General features: G+C 44.1%; 1 protein-coding gene across 1 annotated transcript in view; it reads left to right on the top strand.

Annotated features, from left to right (window-relative positions):
* Nucleotides 1-18365, top strand: part of FRMD1 (FERM domain containing 1) — a 39859-nt gene that overhangs the window by 5365 nt on the left and 16129 nt on the right. Inside the window, exons 2-3 of the mRNA XM_027712087.2 lie at nt 4628-4882; nt 10204-10294. Of these exons, the coding sequence (XP_027567888.2) occupies nt 4787-4882; nt 10204-10294 (187 nt within the window). The 5' untranslated portion in view covers nt 4628-4786. The remainder of the gene's footprint in view (nt 1-4627; nt 4883-10203; nt 10295-18365) is intronic.

Raw genomic sequence — 18365 nt, 5'->3', positions numbered from 1 at the left:
CAAGAGGACCATGCTCAGACCTAACCTACTTGTGGTTAGCAGATGCAGAAGCCTTGCTGCAATTGTATCTCCCACATTAGGAGGCTGAAGCCAATTGTCCCTGCTGCCAGTGTTGCATCTGTCCATAGGCAAGTGCATCAGTTCTGGGATCCAGTCCTTCTGAGCACTCAAGTGACTGGGAGGTGCCTTGTTCAGTGGCTTTGAATAGGGTCTTCCTACTAAGTAGCTCTCAGTGTTTGAAGGCAGGTGTGTGTCCCAAGTGGTTTGTGGATACCAAATTTGGTACCTTACCTCCTTGTGGCATCTTTGCCCTTGGATGTGTTATGCTAGTCCTGGAACGATGCTGAGACAGACGCATTTGAAAAGTCAGTGTGTTTCTGGGAATATGCTGCAGGATGTGACCTGGTTGTCTTGACTCTTGGTCACTTGTCACATCATCTGTAGCCATGATGTAAAACTGTTTAGCTTCAGTCTTGTTTTCTGCCCTGACAAGCAACTTTTTTCCCCCCTCCCTCCTGACTGATGCATCTTCCCAGAGAAACTTTCATCATTGCAGGGGGTAGTCAAAAGAGGTGGGTGGGGTCTTAAAGTTGCTGGGAAGGCTAATATATGCCATCATGACATCTTTTATTTACTCAGGCTCTTTATTACTCTGTTTTGCAGATAGTACTGGTGCCCTTCAGTGTGTGTCTGAGGGGACAAAATACCTGGAAGGTGAGGGGGCTTCTTGGTGTTAAATCTGTGTTTCATCATGAGTACAAAGTAGCCCACATGTGGGTTGCTGCCAAGGGCAGATTTGTTTCCAGGCAGTTGTCTGTCTGTCTTGCTGCGGGACTGCCTTGATTAAAGCTGCCTAAGCTGATTGTGAAACTGCAGCCTGGAGTCTAGTTGTCTTAGAAGCCTAAGACATCTCTGGATAATGGCTGGAAAATGTTAAGAAGAATCTTAATGTTTCTGGACAGTTTTTGATGGGGTGCTGTAGGGTCCCTGTGGTAAGGTTTCATCAGGAAGATGCTCAGTGCTCATTCTCTATCCGCTCTAGGAAAAGCAGGTATTTTACTGTAATAAACCTTACAAAGCATGTTTCAAGGTGTTTGTGAGAGAACCATGGAGTTATCTGTTGTTTTTTCTTGTTTTGCTATTCTGACCTGGTAGGTGATGACTCGTTCATCTGTTCCCTTTATCTCCTTGAGATGTGGCTGTGGCAGTACCTGAAGGCTGAAATCAGAATTAGGACCCAATTCTCTGTGGTCCCATGAAATAATGTGTAAAATACAGTGACGTTCATAAGGTTACATGAACCCACATGCTGTCTGGATGAGACCTTCCAGAGAGGTCGGCTGTGGTGTGGCCCCAAATTCAGTGATGGCAGGTTATCCTTGTGTCATTGTGTATATAGGGGGTATGAAGTGGCTTTGTGAGCCATCTTGCTGATATCCAAAGCAAACAGGTTCCTTTCTCCTTGTTCTCCTCCTCTTCTTCCTCCTGTGGAGGACTTTGCTGCTCTTATCTGTCTTGCTGGAGGAAACCTCATCCAGTCTTGCTTTGACCCGGTGAATGCTGAGGTTCTGGCCCTGTGCGGGGGGACAACCTGAGGGTCTGTGGAGAGAAGAGAGGAAGATTTAATTGAGTTTTTATGGCTGTGTTTCAACTGCTTAGCGAGAGAAGGCTTGAAATTAATGACAGGCATGTTTTCCAAAGCTCCGCTGCATGTGTGTTTAGGTAAAATAAACACTGCTAAATAAGCTGTGCCACCACTTTGGGCACTAATAAGCCCCCTGTCTGATACCAGAAGAATACAAATAAATACTGCTTTTGACTGTTGTAATTGATAGACTTGCTGGGCCTTTGAGCAAGCAATTACGTCTCGAAATGTACTTCTGCAGGAGCTAAAACATGAAGTGATGCTAGTTTGGAAAAAAAACCCCAACACAACAAAACCAAACCACCTGTGGGGTGTCCCAGAGGCCGATGATTGACTTCAGCTTTTATTAATTCATCTGCAGTGCATTTGCTGGAGCTTTTAGGGTTTAATTGAGGTTAAGAGGTTGGAATCAGTGGTAAACAAAAGAATGGCATATGGGCAGTCTGAAATTGTGTATGTTTAAGTAAGAGCATTCCTTCTGGCCAGTTGTTTTCATTGGGCAGTTTCTCTTTTTTTTTTTTTTTTTAAAGGTGTAAACACACAATAATAGCAAGTTAATGATTCATTATGTTTTATCACATCCTAACATACCTCTAGGAAGAGAAGGTTGAGCTGAGCTTGTGTTTGACCTCCCCCTTCAGATTAAGGACATTTCTTTTTTAAGGTCTTACCTGTTGTGGCAGGGTCCACAAGCTCATTTGTTTTAAAACAAAAGAAGAAAAACACCTTCTCTCCTGCTTTTCTCACTTCCCTGTTCCGAGGGTCCACAGCTGGCCTCTTAACAATTGAAGTGGACAAAGCAGGTATGAGACCAGAGAACAAGTTTTCCAAAAGCTTTGTTTTATAGAGGCTATGGGGAAGTGGGATTCAGTTTCTTCAGTTGTCCCCAGGAAACTGTGTGCATATGTTTTCCATGGTCACTGTTTTGATCCTGTTTTCAGTTCTGGTATGAGCCCCATGAGTGTCTGGCCGTGATTTCCCTTTGCAAGTGGGAATGTGTACTGGCCAGTGCAGCAGTTTGACAATTAAGGTAAACCTCCTTATGTAGAAAAGCTTGAGTTCATTTTCCGAGGTCTTTATGCTGTTGATAAAGTTTATGGCATGTATGACATCAGCTGGCAATAATAATGGTGACTTGTTACCCTCAAGTTATTCTGTAGACATCTGTACTTTATATACAGCCATTAATAATGTGTAGTCCAGAGCCTAAGAGAGCATGCCAGTATAATTATATCAATAAGAGAACATAAATCAGAGTTTTTCTCTTAATATTTCATTTAATAACAGCTGTCACCTGTCCCAGAAAGTCAAATGTGTTTTTGTCACTTGCTTATAATTTAGAGCAATCTTTTTAAAACTCCTATTTCTTGTTTAACTAAATACCAGTTTTGAAAAAAGTAATAATTATAGCCTTTAATAATCCCCTCTTCTGCAATTTTTTTGTGTACTTCTGTCTCATAAGGAATGCTCTACATAAATTGAATCAAAAATTGCTGTATTAAGAAGCATTATATATGCTGGCTCAGGGAAGGAGGTGCATGGAACAGCTTCTATACTTGTGAAAGGACACTTGTAGATCTTTCCTGTATTTGATTTAAAAAAAAAGAAGGCTTGAGCATGAAGTTGAAGGGAGAGGCATAAAACCAAGTTCTGTTTTCTGTACTGTACTTTGTTTTCCCATGACAGTTTGCTTTTCCCACCTCCCACACAAGAATTTGTTTCTGCCGTGTTTTCCTTCTGAACCAGGACAAACATGATTTTAAATACAAAATGATTTTAAAATTTATGTGTAATGCATACGTGCATGTACGTGTATGCGTATGTATGTTGTGTGTTAGCATATTACCTGCTTCCTTGCTGCTTATGATCCCTCATCTTTGAATCCATTGTGGAGAGTGAAGGAAAAGCCCATGCCTCCCTTCACAGCCTGTCCCCTGAAGGTGGGCTGTGCTGTGGGTTGTGGGAGAGGGTAGCACTGCCAGTGCATTTGGCTGCCCTTTCTGGGGTCTGTGCCTGTCCCTGGATGCAGGGGGCATTTGTGGGCAGATGTCAGCCAGCAGCACCTCTGCTGTGGTGGTGATGAGTGTCCAGGTGTTGAAAGGGAATCATGCTGGGGTGGCTTTGTTCAGGGTGGTTGGGGTTTGACTTGCATCAGATCTTGCACAGCAATGGAGTGGACCCCATGGTTGATATCTTGCTGGCTCAGGTCTCTGCTGCCGTTCTTACCTAACCCACTCTCGAGGAGCCTCTCCCTTTCCCAATGAATTTGTCAGGTGCCACAGGATACTTCCTTGAATGGAATGCTGGAGAGCATATGAGAGGAGAGGACTGTACATAAAATGTCACAAATTGCTTAGGAGACTGTGTCTAACCTAGCTGTAATGAGAAGATGATGTTGGCTACGTACTTAGGGCTGCTAACAGAACTTCCATCTCTTATTTCTGTTAATATCTTCATTTCAGCTCTAAGATACTCGTGCAGTCTGGGCTCAGCCCTCAAGAGGAGGTTGGTAGTGCTTATCTCACAAAAAGTGTTTGACAGTGACTCAGCCTTAGGAGTTTGTGTTCCACCTCCTCTTCTGAGTTGAGGTATAGAGGATTTGAGACAGCAGTTTCCCAGGGACTAGGGATGGAGTGATGGGGAAGACCGATCAGATGAAGTCTTCTGCACTGATGCATGCCTGCTAGCCCGTTGAAATCTCTGCTTTGGCTGAGAGTGAGGTACCTGGTCGAAGAACAGGATGCTCCCCCATGTCATGGGTGTTTTCAGGAAGCAGTCACCTGCCTTATCATTTTCATGCGTCTGGAAACCTTGAGTCTGGTTTGTTATTCCAGAGAGACCTCATTGCTTTATGGCACTCTCCTGGGACTTTCAAGCTCTTTAAAGGTTGACGCTGCCTGGTCTGTGCTGTGATGCTGGTGGAAATGTTGGCTGGCCCTGGAAAATGGATGACTGTTGTTTTGTTTGTTTGTTTTTAAACAGCAAGAAGAAAAACATCCCATCACATGCATGCTGTGAGCTGCTTCCAGTGCCGACAGAAGCACGGCACTGATGCTCTCACCTTTTCAACAGGTGCATGGGATGAAGGGAGCCTGAGACCCGTCTGGAGAGGAGACCCTGGTCCCTGTGGAGTTGCCCACCATGAGCAGGGCACTGCTGACAGGCAGGATGCAGCCAGAGATCCGGAGTGTCTGCGTCTTCCTGCCCACCCGTGAGCAGCTCAGCCTAGCCGTCGGGGTGAGTGGCCAGGAGGGAGACTGGGAGGTCACTGCATTGTGGCCACAGTTCAGTTTTGTTAGCTCCCATTGTTCTCCCAAAAGCTTGGTGCTGGTCTGCTGACCGAAAGGCTATTAGCCTGCTTAGGGTAATTGGTGCTCCATTTTCTAATTGGGCAGCTTCAGCTTATTTGCAGAACTCCTTAAAAGTCACAACTGTGTTACAGGATGGGGGGTCCCCTCTGCTTTTTTTCTGTTGTTATTTACTTTTTATTATCTCTAAGTGTTTTTGCCACTCATAATACTCCAGCAGTTTTTGAAAAATTGAACCTGAAATGCCTTGATGACTTGGCAAGTGTGCCCAACACATGACTGTTTACTCTGGCATTTTAGCTATCACTGGTTTTGATAGCCCACAGATCCCTTCAAAGCCTCCAAGGCAGAGTAAACAGCCACTGAAGGTGGGCTTTTTTTGCCTCCTTTGAGTACTGTGCACACAAAAAACTAGAGGTAAGTTGCTTCACTTCTTTGATCTCTGCTTCGAATGTCTCAGAGTGTGCACAAGGTGAACAAGGTGAATCAGCTGGCAGTCCAGGGTGGCACAGTGTCTGCCACAGCACGGTGCCTCTTTGTGCACTGCCGGCTGCTCCTTGAACTTGTGAGAAACTCAGCTGACAAGAGGCACTTCACATTCAGAGGACAAGGTAGTCTCAAAGATAAGTGCTCTCTTGTGAGCGTGTGCTTGCACTCGTGTGTGAGCTGGGGAGATTTTTTTTGTTTTGGGTAGGTTTCCCCCCCCCGGGATGAGGAGAGGGAGAAGACAGTTGAGGTGAACTGTTATTTTAAGCACTTGATTGAAACAGCAGCTTTTGAAATTATGCGTGCCAATCTTCAAAATCCGTGTCGGAATTTTCCTACCTTCTGTGCGTAAGTGTAGTGTCCTTAACTGAAACAGCCTCAAGGGCTGGATGGAATAAAGCTTTAACAGCAAAATCTGGGACACTCTGCTTCTAGGTTACTGGTTCAAATCCAGCCCATCCACTGTCCCAGAAGGCTTCTGCAATCTGCTGGCTTTTGTGCAAGCCACAAAATGATGATTTAATTAAGTTCCTGGTGGCAGGTGCACAGGCCTGGGTAATGGTCTGTTGCATCTGACCCTAAATCTCACCTTCTTACAGCTTTTATCAGGGAGGTTGAAGATGTGAGATAGTGGAGCTGTCTTGCTGTGGGGAAGCTGCAGACTGGCATGCAGGAGGGCAGTGTGCCAGCAGGGCTGATATTGTCACTGCTTCTCTCTGTGCCTGTGCCCAGATTGAGCATGCAGCTGTTCCTTCACCACTGGCTTGTGCTCTGGTAAACCCCAAATACCTGCAGTTTATCATCAAATCAATTTAGAGTGAGAAAGGCCCTTAAGATCGAGTCTGACCATAAACATGGCACTGCCAAGTCCACCACTAAACCAGCTCCCTAAATGCTACATCTACATGTCTTTTTTAATACCCCCAGGTTATTTAATAAGCATAAGAAATGGTGTGTTGCATTGAGTGCCTGCCCCTCCTAAGAGCTAGAGTGCCTTGAGCATCACCATTTTGTCCCACAGAGGCATCCCTGCCACAGCACTCCTTTGTATTCCTTTTTAAAGACATGCACCATCATGGTTTCTGCTGCCCTTTTTTTTTGTGGCTGGGAAGTTGGGAAAGTGTGTACTTGGAGATGCCTGCATGTGAGAGGGAATAGCTGCCTGGGCCAAAACATGATACCTCAACACACAGTTGTGTCCTAATTGCATAGAGAGTGAAACATGACCTGTTACAGCTGGGCAAGTCACCAAAAACAGCTTTTCATTTGGCTTCTGACTTTACCACAATACCCCTTCAAAACAACAACAAAAATTAAGATTTCACAGCTGGGGAGATCTTTCTTTTTTAAAGAAACATCAAGGCAATTTTCTAGTGATGTTGGTAGAACCCAAATTTAATTAGCACAACCACAGATGATACTTTGTGCATTTATTAGAATAATAATGCCACTACTAAAGATTTCCAAAGCCTTTTAACCTCTTCAGAGTGGAATGCAAATACTAAACAAGCTTGCAGCTCAGTGAGGTAGGTAGGAATGGTTATCCTTCCAGCAGAATAAATTATAGATCCTTCCCCTGATAAGCGCAGTGTTTATGCAGGTAATTCCTCTCTCCCCTCTGCCATATAAATTCCACCCTTCCAGATAAGAGTTTACCTATGTGTTTTATGTGGTCACATACAGACTGAAGCCTGCTCTTTAAAATGAATTTGTCTTACGCCCTTCACAGATAGTGTTGTTGAAGAGAGAAGAGCAGGAGCCATTTTAAATTCTCTTCCTTCTAAATCAAGTATCTCTTAATTAACTTTGGCATCCACCTTTCTGAAAGCACAATGAATTTGAGGGGATAGTGAGGAGGAAAACTGTCTTCCTGGGGCCAACTGTGAACATGAGGGGAGGCAGAGCAGTGCCTCTAGTGGGCACCCACTAGTGAGTGCTGCAGCTGACCGGCTGCCCTGAGGATGACAAGGCAAAGTGAGAGATTTCTGCTTAGGAGAATGGACATCAGAGCACAGAGCAAAGCAGTCTGCCTTGTTCCAGGCAGCCCCAGTGGGGAGATGGCATGTGAGCACCAAAGGAGCTTGAGCAGGCTGTGAGTGAGAATGGTGCAACCAAAAGTCATATCGGTTGTACCAAAGATCTTGTACTGGTATCCAATTCATTCAGTTTTGTTTGTCTTGACAGCATTGTGGCTTATCTCATCAACATTTTTGAACCTGTTGGTCAATATCAACTAGTTTTTATGATCAATATCAAGTAGATTTCTTAAAATTTTTTGGGATGGTAGCAGCTGAAGGAAGGAGGGATGTATGCTAGCAAAGGTTCAGCTGCCAGTGAGGGGAGCAGGGCAGGCAACCACTCCACTTGTGTTTGGGTAGTTCAGGAGCAGGCACAGCAGATGCTGTACCTTGCCTAGCTGACAGAGTAAGGGTGGGAGCATGAACAAATTTTTGGAGGGGAGGAAGTCTGGTGAGGTCCTGTATGTTGGTAAATGGCAAGCATAGCTCTGAAGTCTTTCAGTGGTTCTGTGAGCAGAAGAACTGATGTTTCAAAGCATATGGACCAAGAAGAATAGAGATAGATAACTAATGCATATGAATGTACACAGAATGACCTTGGAGTAGCAGTTGCCTTCTGTAAACTTGCACTTGACTTCACTTCGGACTAAATTTTATGTGAAAAGAAGCCCTGAGTTTGACATGGGGCAATGCTGAGTATCAGTGGAAGGAATGATTCATGGCATTTCTGGGATGGAGGCTGGCACAGGAATCTCATGCAAATGAGGAAAGTCCAAAGAGAAGCGTCCAGATGAAAAATGCAAAGGGAAATATTAGTTGCTTTGAGCAGAAGGAAAAGCAGGAGGAGGGAACAACAATTTCAAATGTAATTGGTATTGCATAGCCTTGAAGGCTGGGAGTAAAACTTGGTACAGAAAGCAAGTGCTAAGAGGAGAACGGACAAGGTGGTAGTCACATACCTGCTGTTCAAGAAATCTGCTTAAATCACTGTTTAGAGCTGAATGTCACAAAACATTGAAGTGCTTATTCCCTAGAACTAAGTATCATAAAGCAGGTTTTTCTTTCCTTAGGTGCGAAAGCATGCCATTTAGAAAATTCATCTCATAATATAGCATTTAGAGAGACAGTCCTGTGCTGCCAGTGACTCTTGTATGCCCATTAACTATTCTGGCTAGAGGTAGGTCTTTCTTAGCAAGTCCTTCCCAGGTAGAACAACGTGCTCAGAGCTTGTTTTCTTGGGAAAGGAGACTGATCTGTGCCTAACTTTCCCTTCCAAATGTGTGTACTTGATGGCTGAGCAAATACTGCATTTAGGAGTGAGACTGTAACGGTGCAGTCTCATGTGGAGAGTTGTGATAAGACCCAGGTGTGGGTTTGGGTCTTATTGGAACTGTGCCCTACCTCCTCCCTTCACAAAGCACACACGTGTTTGCATTGGTGTAGTGCAGGCTTCAAAGCTCCTGATGAAACAGATAGTGAGCGTCTGGCTAGTGATGCCTTGTCAAGTAGAAGAAAATGAGTACTTAAATGACCTCCTGTTTCCCATTGTCCTTGTCTAGTGACATGGTACATCCTGGGGCAGGGAGGGGAGCGCAAGCCGTTTTCTGAGGAGTGTGGCACACCTACCCTAAAAGAGTTTGAAGAATTAGGATGGTGTTTGGTTTGTAGGAGAGTTAAGCAGTCAACTTCTGCCCTGTCATCTTTGTTTCTCTGAAGGTAGCCCTGCGCTATACCCCTCAGGATGGCTGCTCCTGCTGCTGCTGATCAGCATGATCGAGCAGTGGGTAATGAAATTGAGGGCCCGGCCCATTTTGCAGCTGGCTGCACCGTGGCCTTAGCTGAGGTTGTCTGTCAGTGTTGTTCTGCTCTCCCCATCTGCTTTTGCTCAGATCTCCTTCCCCTAGGCCTCTGTGGGTTGGGGGGTTTCTGTTTGTACCTCTGGTCTGTCGGTGCTTCTGGGTTGGTGCAGTGGGGCAGGGAGAAATGAGGCTATAGATGAGGGGATGTTTAGTGGGGGAACCTTCCAGTCATAGTACATATCCAGGTCTGCACATGCAGTTAGCCAGAATCTCACTCTTTCTGGAGGAGCCTGTGCTCCAAGCAGCCCAGCTAGCAGATTTACTCAGGAGCCATGCTGCAGTGCCATGGTGCTCCCATGGCCTGTGCCATGGTTACAAGTACTGCCCAGTCTCTGGTCCCCTGCAGGAGCGTGTGCTGGCAGCTCTGTTTTCCCAGCGCTTCCTCAGTGCATGCACAGCATTATGGGAGGCAGGGGTATTGCAAAGTCTCAATGTGCATGGAAATGGGCAAGAGCTTAAAGGCTGTTTGTGACAGCAGCAGAAGATGAAGATGTTAATGACTGTGTAACCAGAAATCAGCAGGAGACAGAACAAGCTCTTCTGTGTGGGTTACAGAGCAACCTCATCTCTAACCTACGAACTATTTCATTTCAAACCACAGTATTGTGTTTCTTTGTGTACTTTTGTTTCTAGATCTGAATGAAAATTTTCAATTTTTTTTCTCTTAACTTCTCAAAACAAAATCTGCAAGAGAGCAGTATTTTCATTTCTGTATTTATTACTGATTATTATTCTGTAATAATACTGAAAACAAAGCATGTTCTGTGGGGTGGTTGTATTTGGTTTTTTTACTAGGGTACCCAAAAATGTATTGGCCAACGTAAAGAAGAGTTGCTCTATCCAGGTGCATGAACCATCTGTGATGTTGGATTTGTTGTGTCTTTCAGGTCAAAGCCACTGGACAGGAGCTCTTTCAGCAAGTTTGTGATTTAGTGAAGATTAAAGAGCCTCACTTCTTTGGCCTCAGCATTGTTAAAAGTAAGCAAACTCAGTGCACGAGCAAGTGACTTGGCAAACATCCACAGACTCACTTGTGTATTTACAGTGTGTGCATATATACACAGCGGCCATGCCTGCAGGGGGAATTTGATTGTAATAAGGTCACAAAGTATGTAGATTATGCACAAGCTTCCCAGAGCTCTTTTGATCTTTGGTATGTGGGCAGACAAATTGGGAGAAGGGGGGGCTTTTGTTCTCCACCTTTGTTCTTAGGTTCCACCTCTTTAGGGGCTTTCTCTCCTGTAGCAGGAGTTGGTAATCAACATATTTTTCACTATATATAATGCTGTAAGTAATGAACAAGAGGTGAATTTTAAAAAGGACTTTGAGACTGAAAGTGTTACTTATCTTCTGAAGCCACACGTGAAGAATGTAGCACTGGGGAGGAAACTCAAATTATTTTAGGGGACTGAATGCACATGTGGGACACCTTGGGTTTTGAAATACCACATGGGAAATACAAAACTTCTCAGCCTGTAGGTTAAAGGCGAGTCTGCTTGGTCCTGCAGCTTAGTATTGCCCAGGAAATTGTGTTAAGATGATGCCTTAAAGAAGCAAACTGATATGAGAGATTACATTTCTAGGATGCTGTGAGCACTGGCACCCCTCCAACTCTTAGTAATTAGAAATGGATCTGTTGTCCTGCTTAGCCTGCCTCCCCACATTTTCAAAAGCACTGAAAGACTTTTCTCTCCTCCAGAATTTTTCTCAAGTATGTTATTTACTACTGTAATTCTAGATATTTCATTGAAATGAGAGTAGTCTTTTATGGGTCCTTCTAAATAAGGTTTCTTTTGCCCCCTTACAAATATGTGAGATAAAATAGGGGCTTTTTAAGTTTAATGGTCTCATTTCCTTTTTGCTCTCGTTCTCTTAAGAATTTTTGCTTTTTTTGAATATAGCAGTCAAACTGAGACCAACATAAGCTTTTTATATCCATAAGGTTTGTAGAGTCTCCAAGAGATTCCATCAAAATAACTAAACCAGTAGCTAACAAATATACCTGTGTTTTTAAACCAATTCATTTTTTTTTAATGTGAGGAACACTTGAATGCTTTTAACTTTTTTCACAAACAACTGTGTCTCTGAGTCCTCCCCTTTGCCTCATTTTTTTAACACCAGTTTTTGCCTATTCCACTTGGAGGACATCTTAGCTCCAACTCCTGTCCTCCCCTGTAAGACAGGGCAATTTCATTCCTATTTTCTTTGAATTAGGTACTCTTCTCCGGTTCTTCCTGTATTTCTTTCACTTTTTCCCTCCCTTCGCATGTTTTTTGCTTCATATTTTCTGTACCCTGCTTTTTCCTTCCCTCCCAACTGTCGTGTGGTCCAGTTTCCTTCACCCTGTGAAACACAGGGGCTCTGACCCCAAAATACCCTATTATGGCAGATCTCTTTCAGTCTGTTGGAAATGCTGTGTAACCACTCTATCCCAAAAAGCATAATAAAGCTGTGTTGACTAGACCTTAAAGTATACTGTCCAGAGCTTTAAATGGAAACTATCTTCTCACTACACAGAAGTAAAGGAAAAGAGTTGCAGGAGTCCATGAGGCTGAATTAACCTTTCTTTTTGTTTTAGTTTTCCTCGCTGTTCCTCATTCCTGCTTGCTGTAGCTCAGTTTGTAAAGCTGCTTAATTGAAGGCTTCTCATGCTCACCCTGGATGCTCCTGACAGCCATCTCCCTCTGCCACCCAGGCAGGTGCCAGAATTTTGGATAAGAAGATTTTGTTTTTATTTGTGCCCCTTTTTAAGAAACTGTTGGGGCCAGATGACAGAAGAGTGTCAGCAGTGAGTTTCTCAGCCTGAATGGGCATAGCCATCAGGAAGGCTGCAGCAAGCTCTTGAGAGAGGGAGCAAACCTGCTCAGTTTATTGCTTTCTCTGGTCCACAACTTTAGTCTGTCCAAGTCCAATAAGCTGTTGCCTGGAATCTGGTGGGGGGTGGAGTTTAAGGTTTCCTTTATTTTGTTTTTAAAATAGCTCCAGGTTTATTACTGTAGAGCTGTAGCAGAGGAAATACTTTTTCTGTTCCACAACTTGATTTCCTCCCCCCATCTTGTTTTGGCCAACAGACTGGCGATTTTCTCCCTTGCTGCCCATGGTGGCTGAGGTCTTGTTTCTATAGCAAAGGTAGCACTCGGAATCTGACATTTGGAAGTAGCCTTTAGGGCATTACCTGCTTTTCAGGGATTTTTGGCTTCATAACAAGCTATCACCTCAAGAAAGGGAAGCGCTCAGGTCAGGTTGTGGGGAGGCCTTGTGTAAGTTTTGCATTGCCCAGGGTTGTCTTGAGGTTACTTAAGTCAACTGCCTCGGCTGGGGAGCAAGTCAGTGTACATCCCACAGAGGCTATGAAGGGGAGGCATGGGGCTGGTCTGTGAGGAAAGGCTGGGTTAGATGTCCAGAAAATGGAGAGGAATCATCCACATTTGAGAACAAAGTATTCCTCTTCTGTATCATGCTTTTGCCTCTATGCTGCAGCTCTAAGACACCATTTTTTTAAAAAACAGCTGCTCTGTTTTAATAATTATATATTTCCTGCTTTCTTAATGTGTATTTATTTTTGAGAGTCTGATGCTGCCACATGCAAAACTAGGTATTCTAATCCACCTGCATCCATTACTTTCCTGCTAATTTATCAACAAAACCCTGACTGTCAGCAGTAGCAAGAGAATGAAAATTAAAGGATTTCTACAGCACTGTAGCCAATCACACTGCACGGATTATCTGGATTAGGAGCCCATTTGACCTGCAGACGTACAGATACACTAATGCTCACTTGGTCTCATAGTAAGTATGTGTGTGAGGGGTTGGGGTCCTTAATCATGAACAGAAGTTTAACCCATAAGTGTGGCAAAAATGAAAACACCACCACAAAGCACCAGGCAAACTGCAAACCATGAATGCTGTAAGATCTGAGTTCTAGGTCATGGAGCATGTTTTCCAGCATTCATTGCCTAAATTTGTTGCCTTCTCTTCTGACTGTTGCAGATGCTGAGGGAAGGCTCAGGATTAAAGGACGCAGTATTGGTGGCAGGACAGAATTTTTAGCCTCTTCTGCTCTTAAACTTTTATTCTCAAGAGAAAAACCACTTCAACCAAATATATTTGGTGGGAAAAAAACTTCTGTCTATAAGAAGTTGATCACTTTGAATATAAAGTTCAGGAGTGTACATTAATAAGAGGCGACACCAGCACAAACCCTGGGACGTGTTGCTCTTCTAGTTTCGTCACGGATTGTCAGGCAGGCTATACCTTGTGTGCTGCTGCTGCTGCTAAAGTGCATTTTTTCCTTGTAGTTTACTCAGTAAAAGACCCTGCCGCCCTGCCAGGCTCAGCCTGGCTCCATAGGCATCAGCAACTGGGTCTTATGTGGCAAATCCTCCTGAGGGGTCAACCTTATCTAGTACCCTGTGGGAAGTTTCTCTCTTGTTATCAGAAAGTGTGTGCAGTGACACATTCAGTCTTCTAAAACAAAACAGATTGTCAGGAGACAGAGAACAGCCAGGCCTCCTTTGTAGTTATAAGACAGATCCCTCGATCCTGAGTGTTGGGTTTTCCTTTCTAGGAGCAAACCTTGCTTGACCCAAGCAGATGGAAACCTTCGACTGGGAAGGAGCAAGACTGCAGTTCCTATACCCTGCTGCTGTCTCTCCATGCCCTCTTATCGATTTGTCATGCTGGCTTTCTATCAAAACCAAATCCCTTTGCTTCAGCTCCCCTGCCTCGAGGATCATCCTTTGGTTATTACAGCTATGGCTGTTCACCTTGCTAGGCCCATGCTTCCCAGCACACACTTAGCAAGGAGCTCAGTGATTAACTCTGCCAAGACCACTCTATCTCCAGTTAATTCTTCTGCATCTGTATATCCTCGAGAACTGAAGTTCATGGACAGAATATGCCACCATATTATCTTTATATTATGTGGATGTCTCTTACAACAAAGGGTCTCTTAAGAGACAGATGACAAAAGAAATTCTCCAAAATACCTTCTGATGATTTCTACACCCCAGTCCTTCCCCCCTCTCCCTGCTTCTACCTGTCCTCTTAAATCTGCTTGGATAGTTGCATCTCCTTTATGAATTTTGTCTGTATTCTAACCTAAGGTACAGCTCTATTACAGTGACTTTGATACCTCGAATGAGTTAAATGCAAGATAAGAAAAACATGTACAGAAATGTACCACCTAGAGGGAATTGTGGGAGTTCAGCTGTTCAGAGAGTATATAGTACTTCTTTAAAGTACTTATGCAGTCTCTTTCTATGAAGACTTTTTTTTGCCTGTACCTGCTGTAAATTGTTTCTCCTTCAGCATCAGTACAGCATCCAGCCAAGGGCTCTCCTGCCTGAGAACTGCAAGGAGTTTGTTTGCTCCTGGATGAGCAGTGCTAGAAATGGTTCGGCAGCTCTTCTTGTGCAGAAGAATCACTCATGACACCGCCAAAATCTGAAAATCTGTGCCTGGGCTTGCCTTGTTACTAACTGTAAGATGCCAACATAAAATTCCTGCGGTGCCTTTTCATTACCAGGAATGACTGAGCCTTTATCTCAGTCTATGTTCAGACCTCAGCAGTTCCTAGCAGCCGCAGGACCTCAGGCTTCTTGATATTGTCTCCTTTCATAATAACCTCCATGTGCCTTGTGTCCATCCCAGGTAAAGAGACCTCAACCAGGACCTCTCTTGCTTTACTCCTAGTCTCTGTTGAGATTCTTCACTTGTTTTACTTGTATTTCCAACTAAAGCTAAAACCACAAGGTTATCCTGAGCCAAGTTCTTTTAGACCCCTTTGTAAACTAATCAACCAGGTACTGGAGAGTAGACAATGTTTCTTTCTGTTGGCTTGAAAGGTAACCCCAGGAGCATCGAGAAGTTGTGTAGAGGTGATGGGAGCGGATGCCATTTGGATAGTGATGTTCCGAGACCACTAGCACTCACTCGGAAGCCTGGGGAGCTGTACATGAAAAAGGAGTGTGTAGCCAGCTCTTCAATTAAAAAAAAAATCCATGCTAATATTCAGGGAAGCTAAACAGGTTATGTGAGCTCTACAGTATGTGTTGTGAGGTATTTTTTTTGAGGTGGAGGGGGAGTGTTTAAGCTTTAGCTCTCCCCTAACCCCAGCATCCTTCTGTCCTGCTTCTGCTCTTTCATGTTGCACCTCAAGGGACATAAAGGTGTTACCGTGAGGCTTTTTGCAGTGTCTGGGAGAACTTAAGGATAATTTTTTCCCTTCTCTTTAAGGCAGAAAATGCATGCTATGTGGAAGTTTGGCTTTGCACTAAATTATATTTTATTTGAATCCTATTCTTTGGGAGTGTCTGGCTCTATTACTAAAATATAACCAAGTTAGTTAATGGGATGTTCCTGGCTGCCTACGGGGCCTAAGCTTTTCTCTTGGTAGAACACCTCTGTGGAATTTCTCAGTGCTTCTAGCCAAAATGGGCACAGGAGAACAGGTTTTTTGTTATTCACCATTACTTAGCTTTTATGCAGAGAACTTACCTTTCGTAAAAAATGAGATGAGGAGGAACTGGTTAATGCAAAATAATGGCTTTTAGAGTAACAATGACTCAACTGATTTGACCCTGTATTACAGCCATCATTTTCTATTCCCATTTTTCCTGCAGTGTAAATAATGCCTCTTGTAAACGTACATCACTCACTGGAACTGTGTCACTTTTTTTATTGACTGGAGACCTGGCCCATTATTTCTTTGCAACAATGCTTGTCCTACATTTTCTCAAATATGTAAATGTGCTAAGCTAATTTTGCAGAGTAGGAGTGGTGAATGTTTGCATTTCTGGTAACTCCTTAATTTGAAATGTGATTTTTACAGCATAAACTTTCAATTTCATTTGAGAGCTCTTAAAAGCTGAAATTGGGAGAAATGTGTAAATTGCATTACTGCTAACTAGCTGGCTGTCCAGAGACATTTCTTGGGGTTGCAGTGCAGTGCACTGGTGTGTTGTGTCAGGTCTGGTATCTGTACACACATACATGAGGGAACCTTGTAAGAGAAGCTGAGGTATTTCATAAGGTCACTGACAGCGCTGAGATGAAATTGATAAACTCGGTGTCTGCAGATGGATGAGTGTGTATTCGCATGTGTGCATGCTTCTAAGTACCTTTCATGTGTGCATGGTTCTTAGAACCTTTCAGTTGTCCTTCAGCTGAGGCCAGTGAAGCAATGGCAGTTTGCACCTGCTGAGTATCCAGCCCTGTTTGGATCGACAGATCAAACGTATTCTTCCCTGGAAAGATGGCCATCTGTGCATTTCTATACTGTCCTTTACAGCACTGCTCAGAGGTGCTGCAGTTTGGTGCCCTCATATCTGTTAGAGATGCTTGTTTTCAAACCAGACACAGTTTTGGCATCTGTCAAAAGATCTCTTAAGTTTCATCACTAATCCAGTTAAAGGAAAAAAAAACCCAAAACAATCACAAACCAGTAGGGCTGCAGAGGGGAATACCTCTTTGTTTTTGTAGATGGAGGCTTACACTGCAGGTTGACATTCCAGCAATATTAACTTCATTAAGACAGGAATGCTGTGCTGCATTCTTGGACGAGAGGGAGGATGCTGGACTGGGCTGGGGAGGAGTGGGACCCCCAGGGAGAGCTGATACATTGGGGTGTCCTCCTGCAGCCTGGCTTATTCTTGGAGTCTGTGGACACCTCTCAGTAAGCCTAATAATAACCTGGAGTCCTCAGGCTTGGCATCTGGGCCCTCACAGAGTGATCTCTCTAACCTGTGTTATGTGACAGATAAATAGGGGCTGTGGGGTGTGGGTAACTTTGACAACAAATTACTTTATTACAGTGTAACTGTTCTGTCATACTTTTCCTTTCTGACCTAGTATTCAGCTGTGATGGGATGGTTCAGGGTATGCCACTGCTCTTGCTATCACTATCTTTCCCTTCGGGCTGAGGAGTAATTCACCTGTTTCTCTAAACACCTCTGTGCATGGGATCATTCCTGAGTGAGAAAGGAAAACTGACCCCTCAACTTGGTACAGCTGTGCAGGTTCTCTACCCTCTTTACGAATGGCAGCTGAACACCACGGTGCTGGCAGAGCCGATACAGGCTTTACCTAGCAGTGCTGTGCCATCAGGAGCAGCGCTGGGCCTGTTGTGGGAGACTGTAGTGAAGTAAGTGCCCTGCCCTGGGACTGCCAAAGCCCAGGGAGGGATGGGGTGCCATGCTTATGTTATCCCACTCCTGCCACTTGCTGTGCAATTGTTTCCTAAACGAGTTTTACTTACTTTTTGATAAAAGCTTTACAGAGAGATGCCTACCAGCTTGGCAGCTGACAAGGGATAGAGGCAAGTCTAACAGATGAACAAACCCTTCTCTTTCACTGACTAGGACTTTTACCAGCCTCTTCAAGGCAGCATTATCTGATCTTAATGGACTTAGAGAAGTAAGGGCTGGGGCCAGCATAGCCCCCCTGCCACCCTATCTTACAGGCATAAGTGAAGAGGCAGGTACAAGATGCAACGTCTGTGATGATAAAATTTCTTCCTCTCCTTGTCCAAATAGCCAAACAACTTTTAAATCATCTTGTATGCTACAGCACTTAAATTCCCACCACCAACACTTTCAGAAATTCTATACAGTTTCAGTAGTGCTGTTAAATACTAAGCTGTTTCTGTAACAGAAATGTAATTGTGTTAAAATTACAGCTTCAATCAGTACAATGCAGGAAAGAGGATAAAAATGGAAACAGGACTTTTGGGGATTGTCTTCTTCATGTCCAGTGTTACTGTATTTTACACAAGGTTTCCTATTAGGGTGGGATGTGGACCAGTTTGGGATAGCGCCGGGTGTGGTTTCTTTCCCTTGAGGTGGGAGTTGAAGGAGTTGGCAATAGGGGGTTGTTTTGCTTGCTTGTTTTTTGAAAGCTAGCAAAGAACGTATTTGCTAAATCTGCTCCTGTAAGCTTTGGGAGGATGGCTGCTTGGTAGCTTAGAGCCCCCTTCAACACCTGCTATGACGCTGGCTGCTGCCAGTCCTGCATCTACCATACAGGCACGAGTGCAGGCTCTCATTTGGTT

The sequence above is a fragment of the Pipra filicauda genome, unplaced genomic scaffold, assembly GCF_003945595.2.
Source record: "Pipra filicauda isolate LSUMZ 115617 unplaced genomic scaffold, ASM394559v2 scaffold16_size7369187_pilon, whole genome shotgun sequence".
Taxonomy (NCBI): domain Eukaryota; kingdom Metazoa; phylum Chordata; class Aves; order Passeriformes; family Pipridae; genus Pipra; species Pipra filicauda.
Note: the sequence above shows the minus strand (reverse complement) of the source record. Positions and strands in the feature narration are given on the sequence as shown.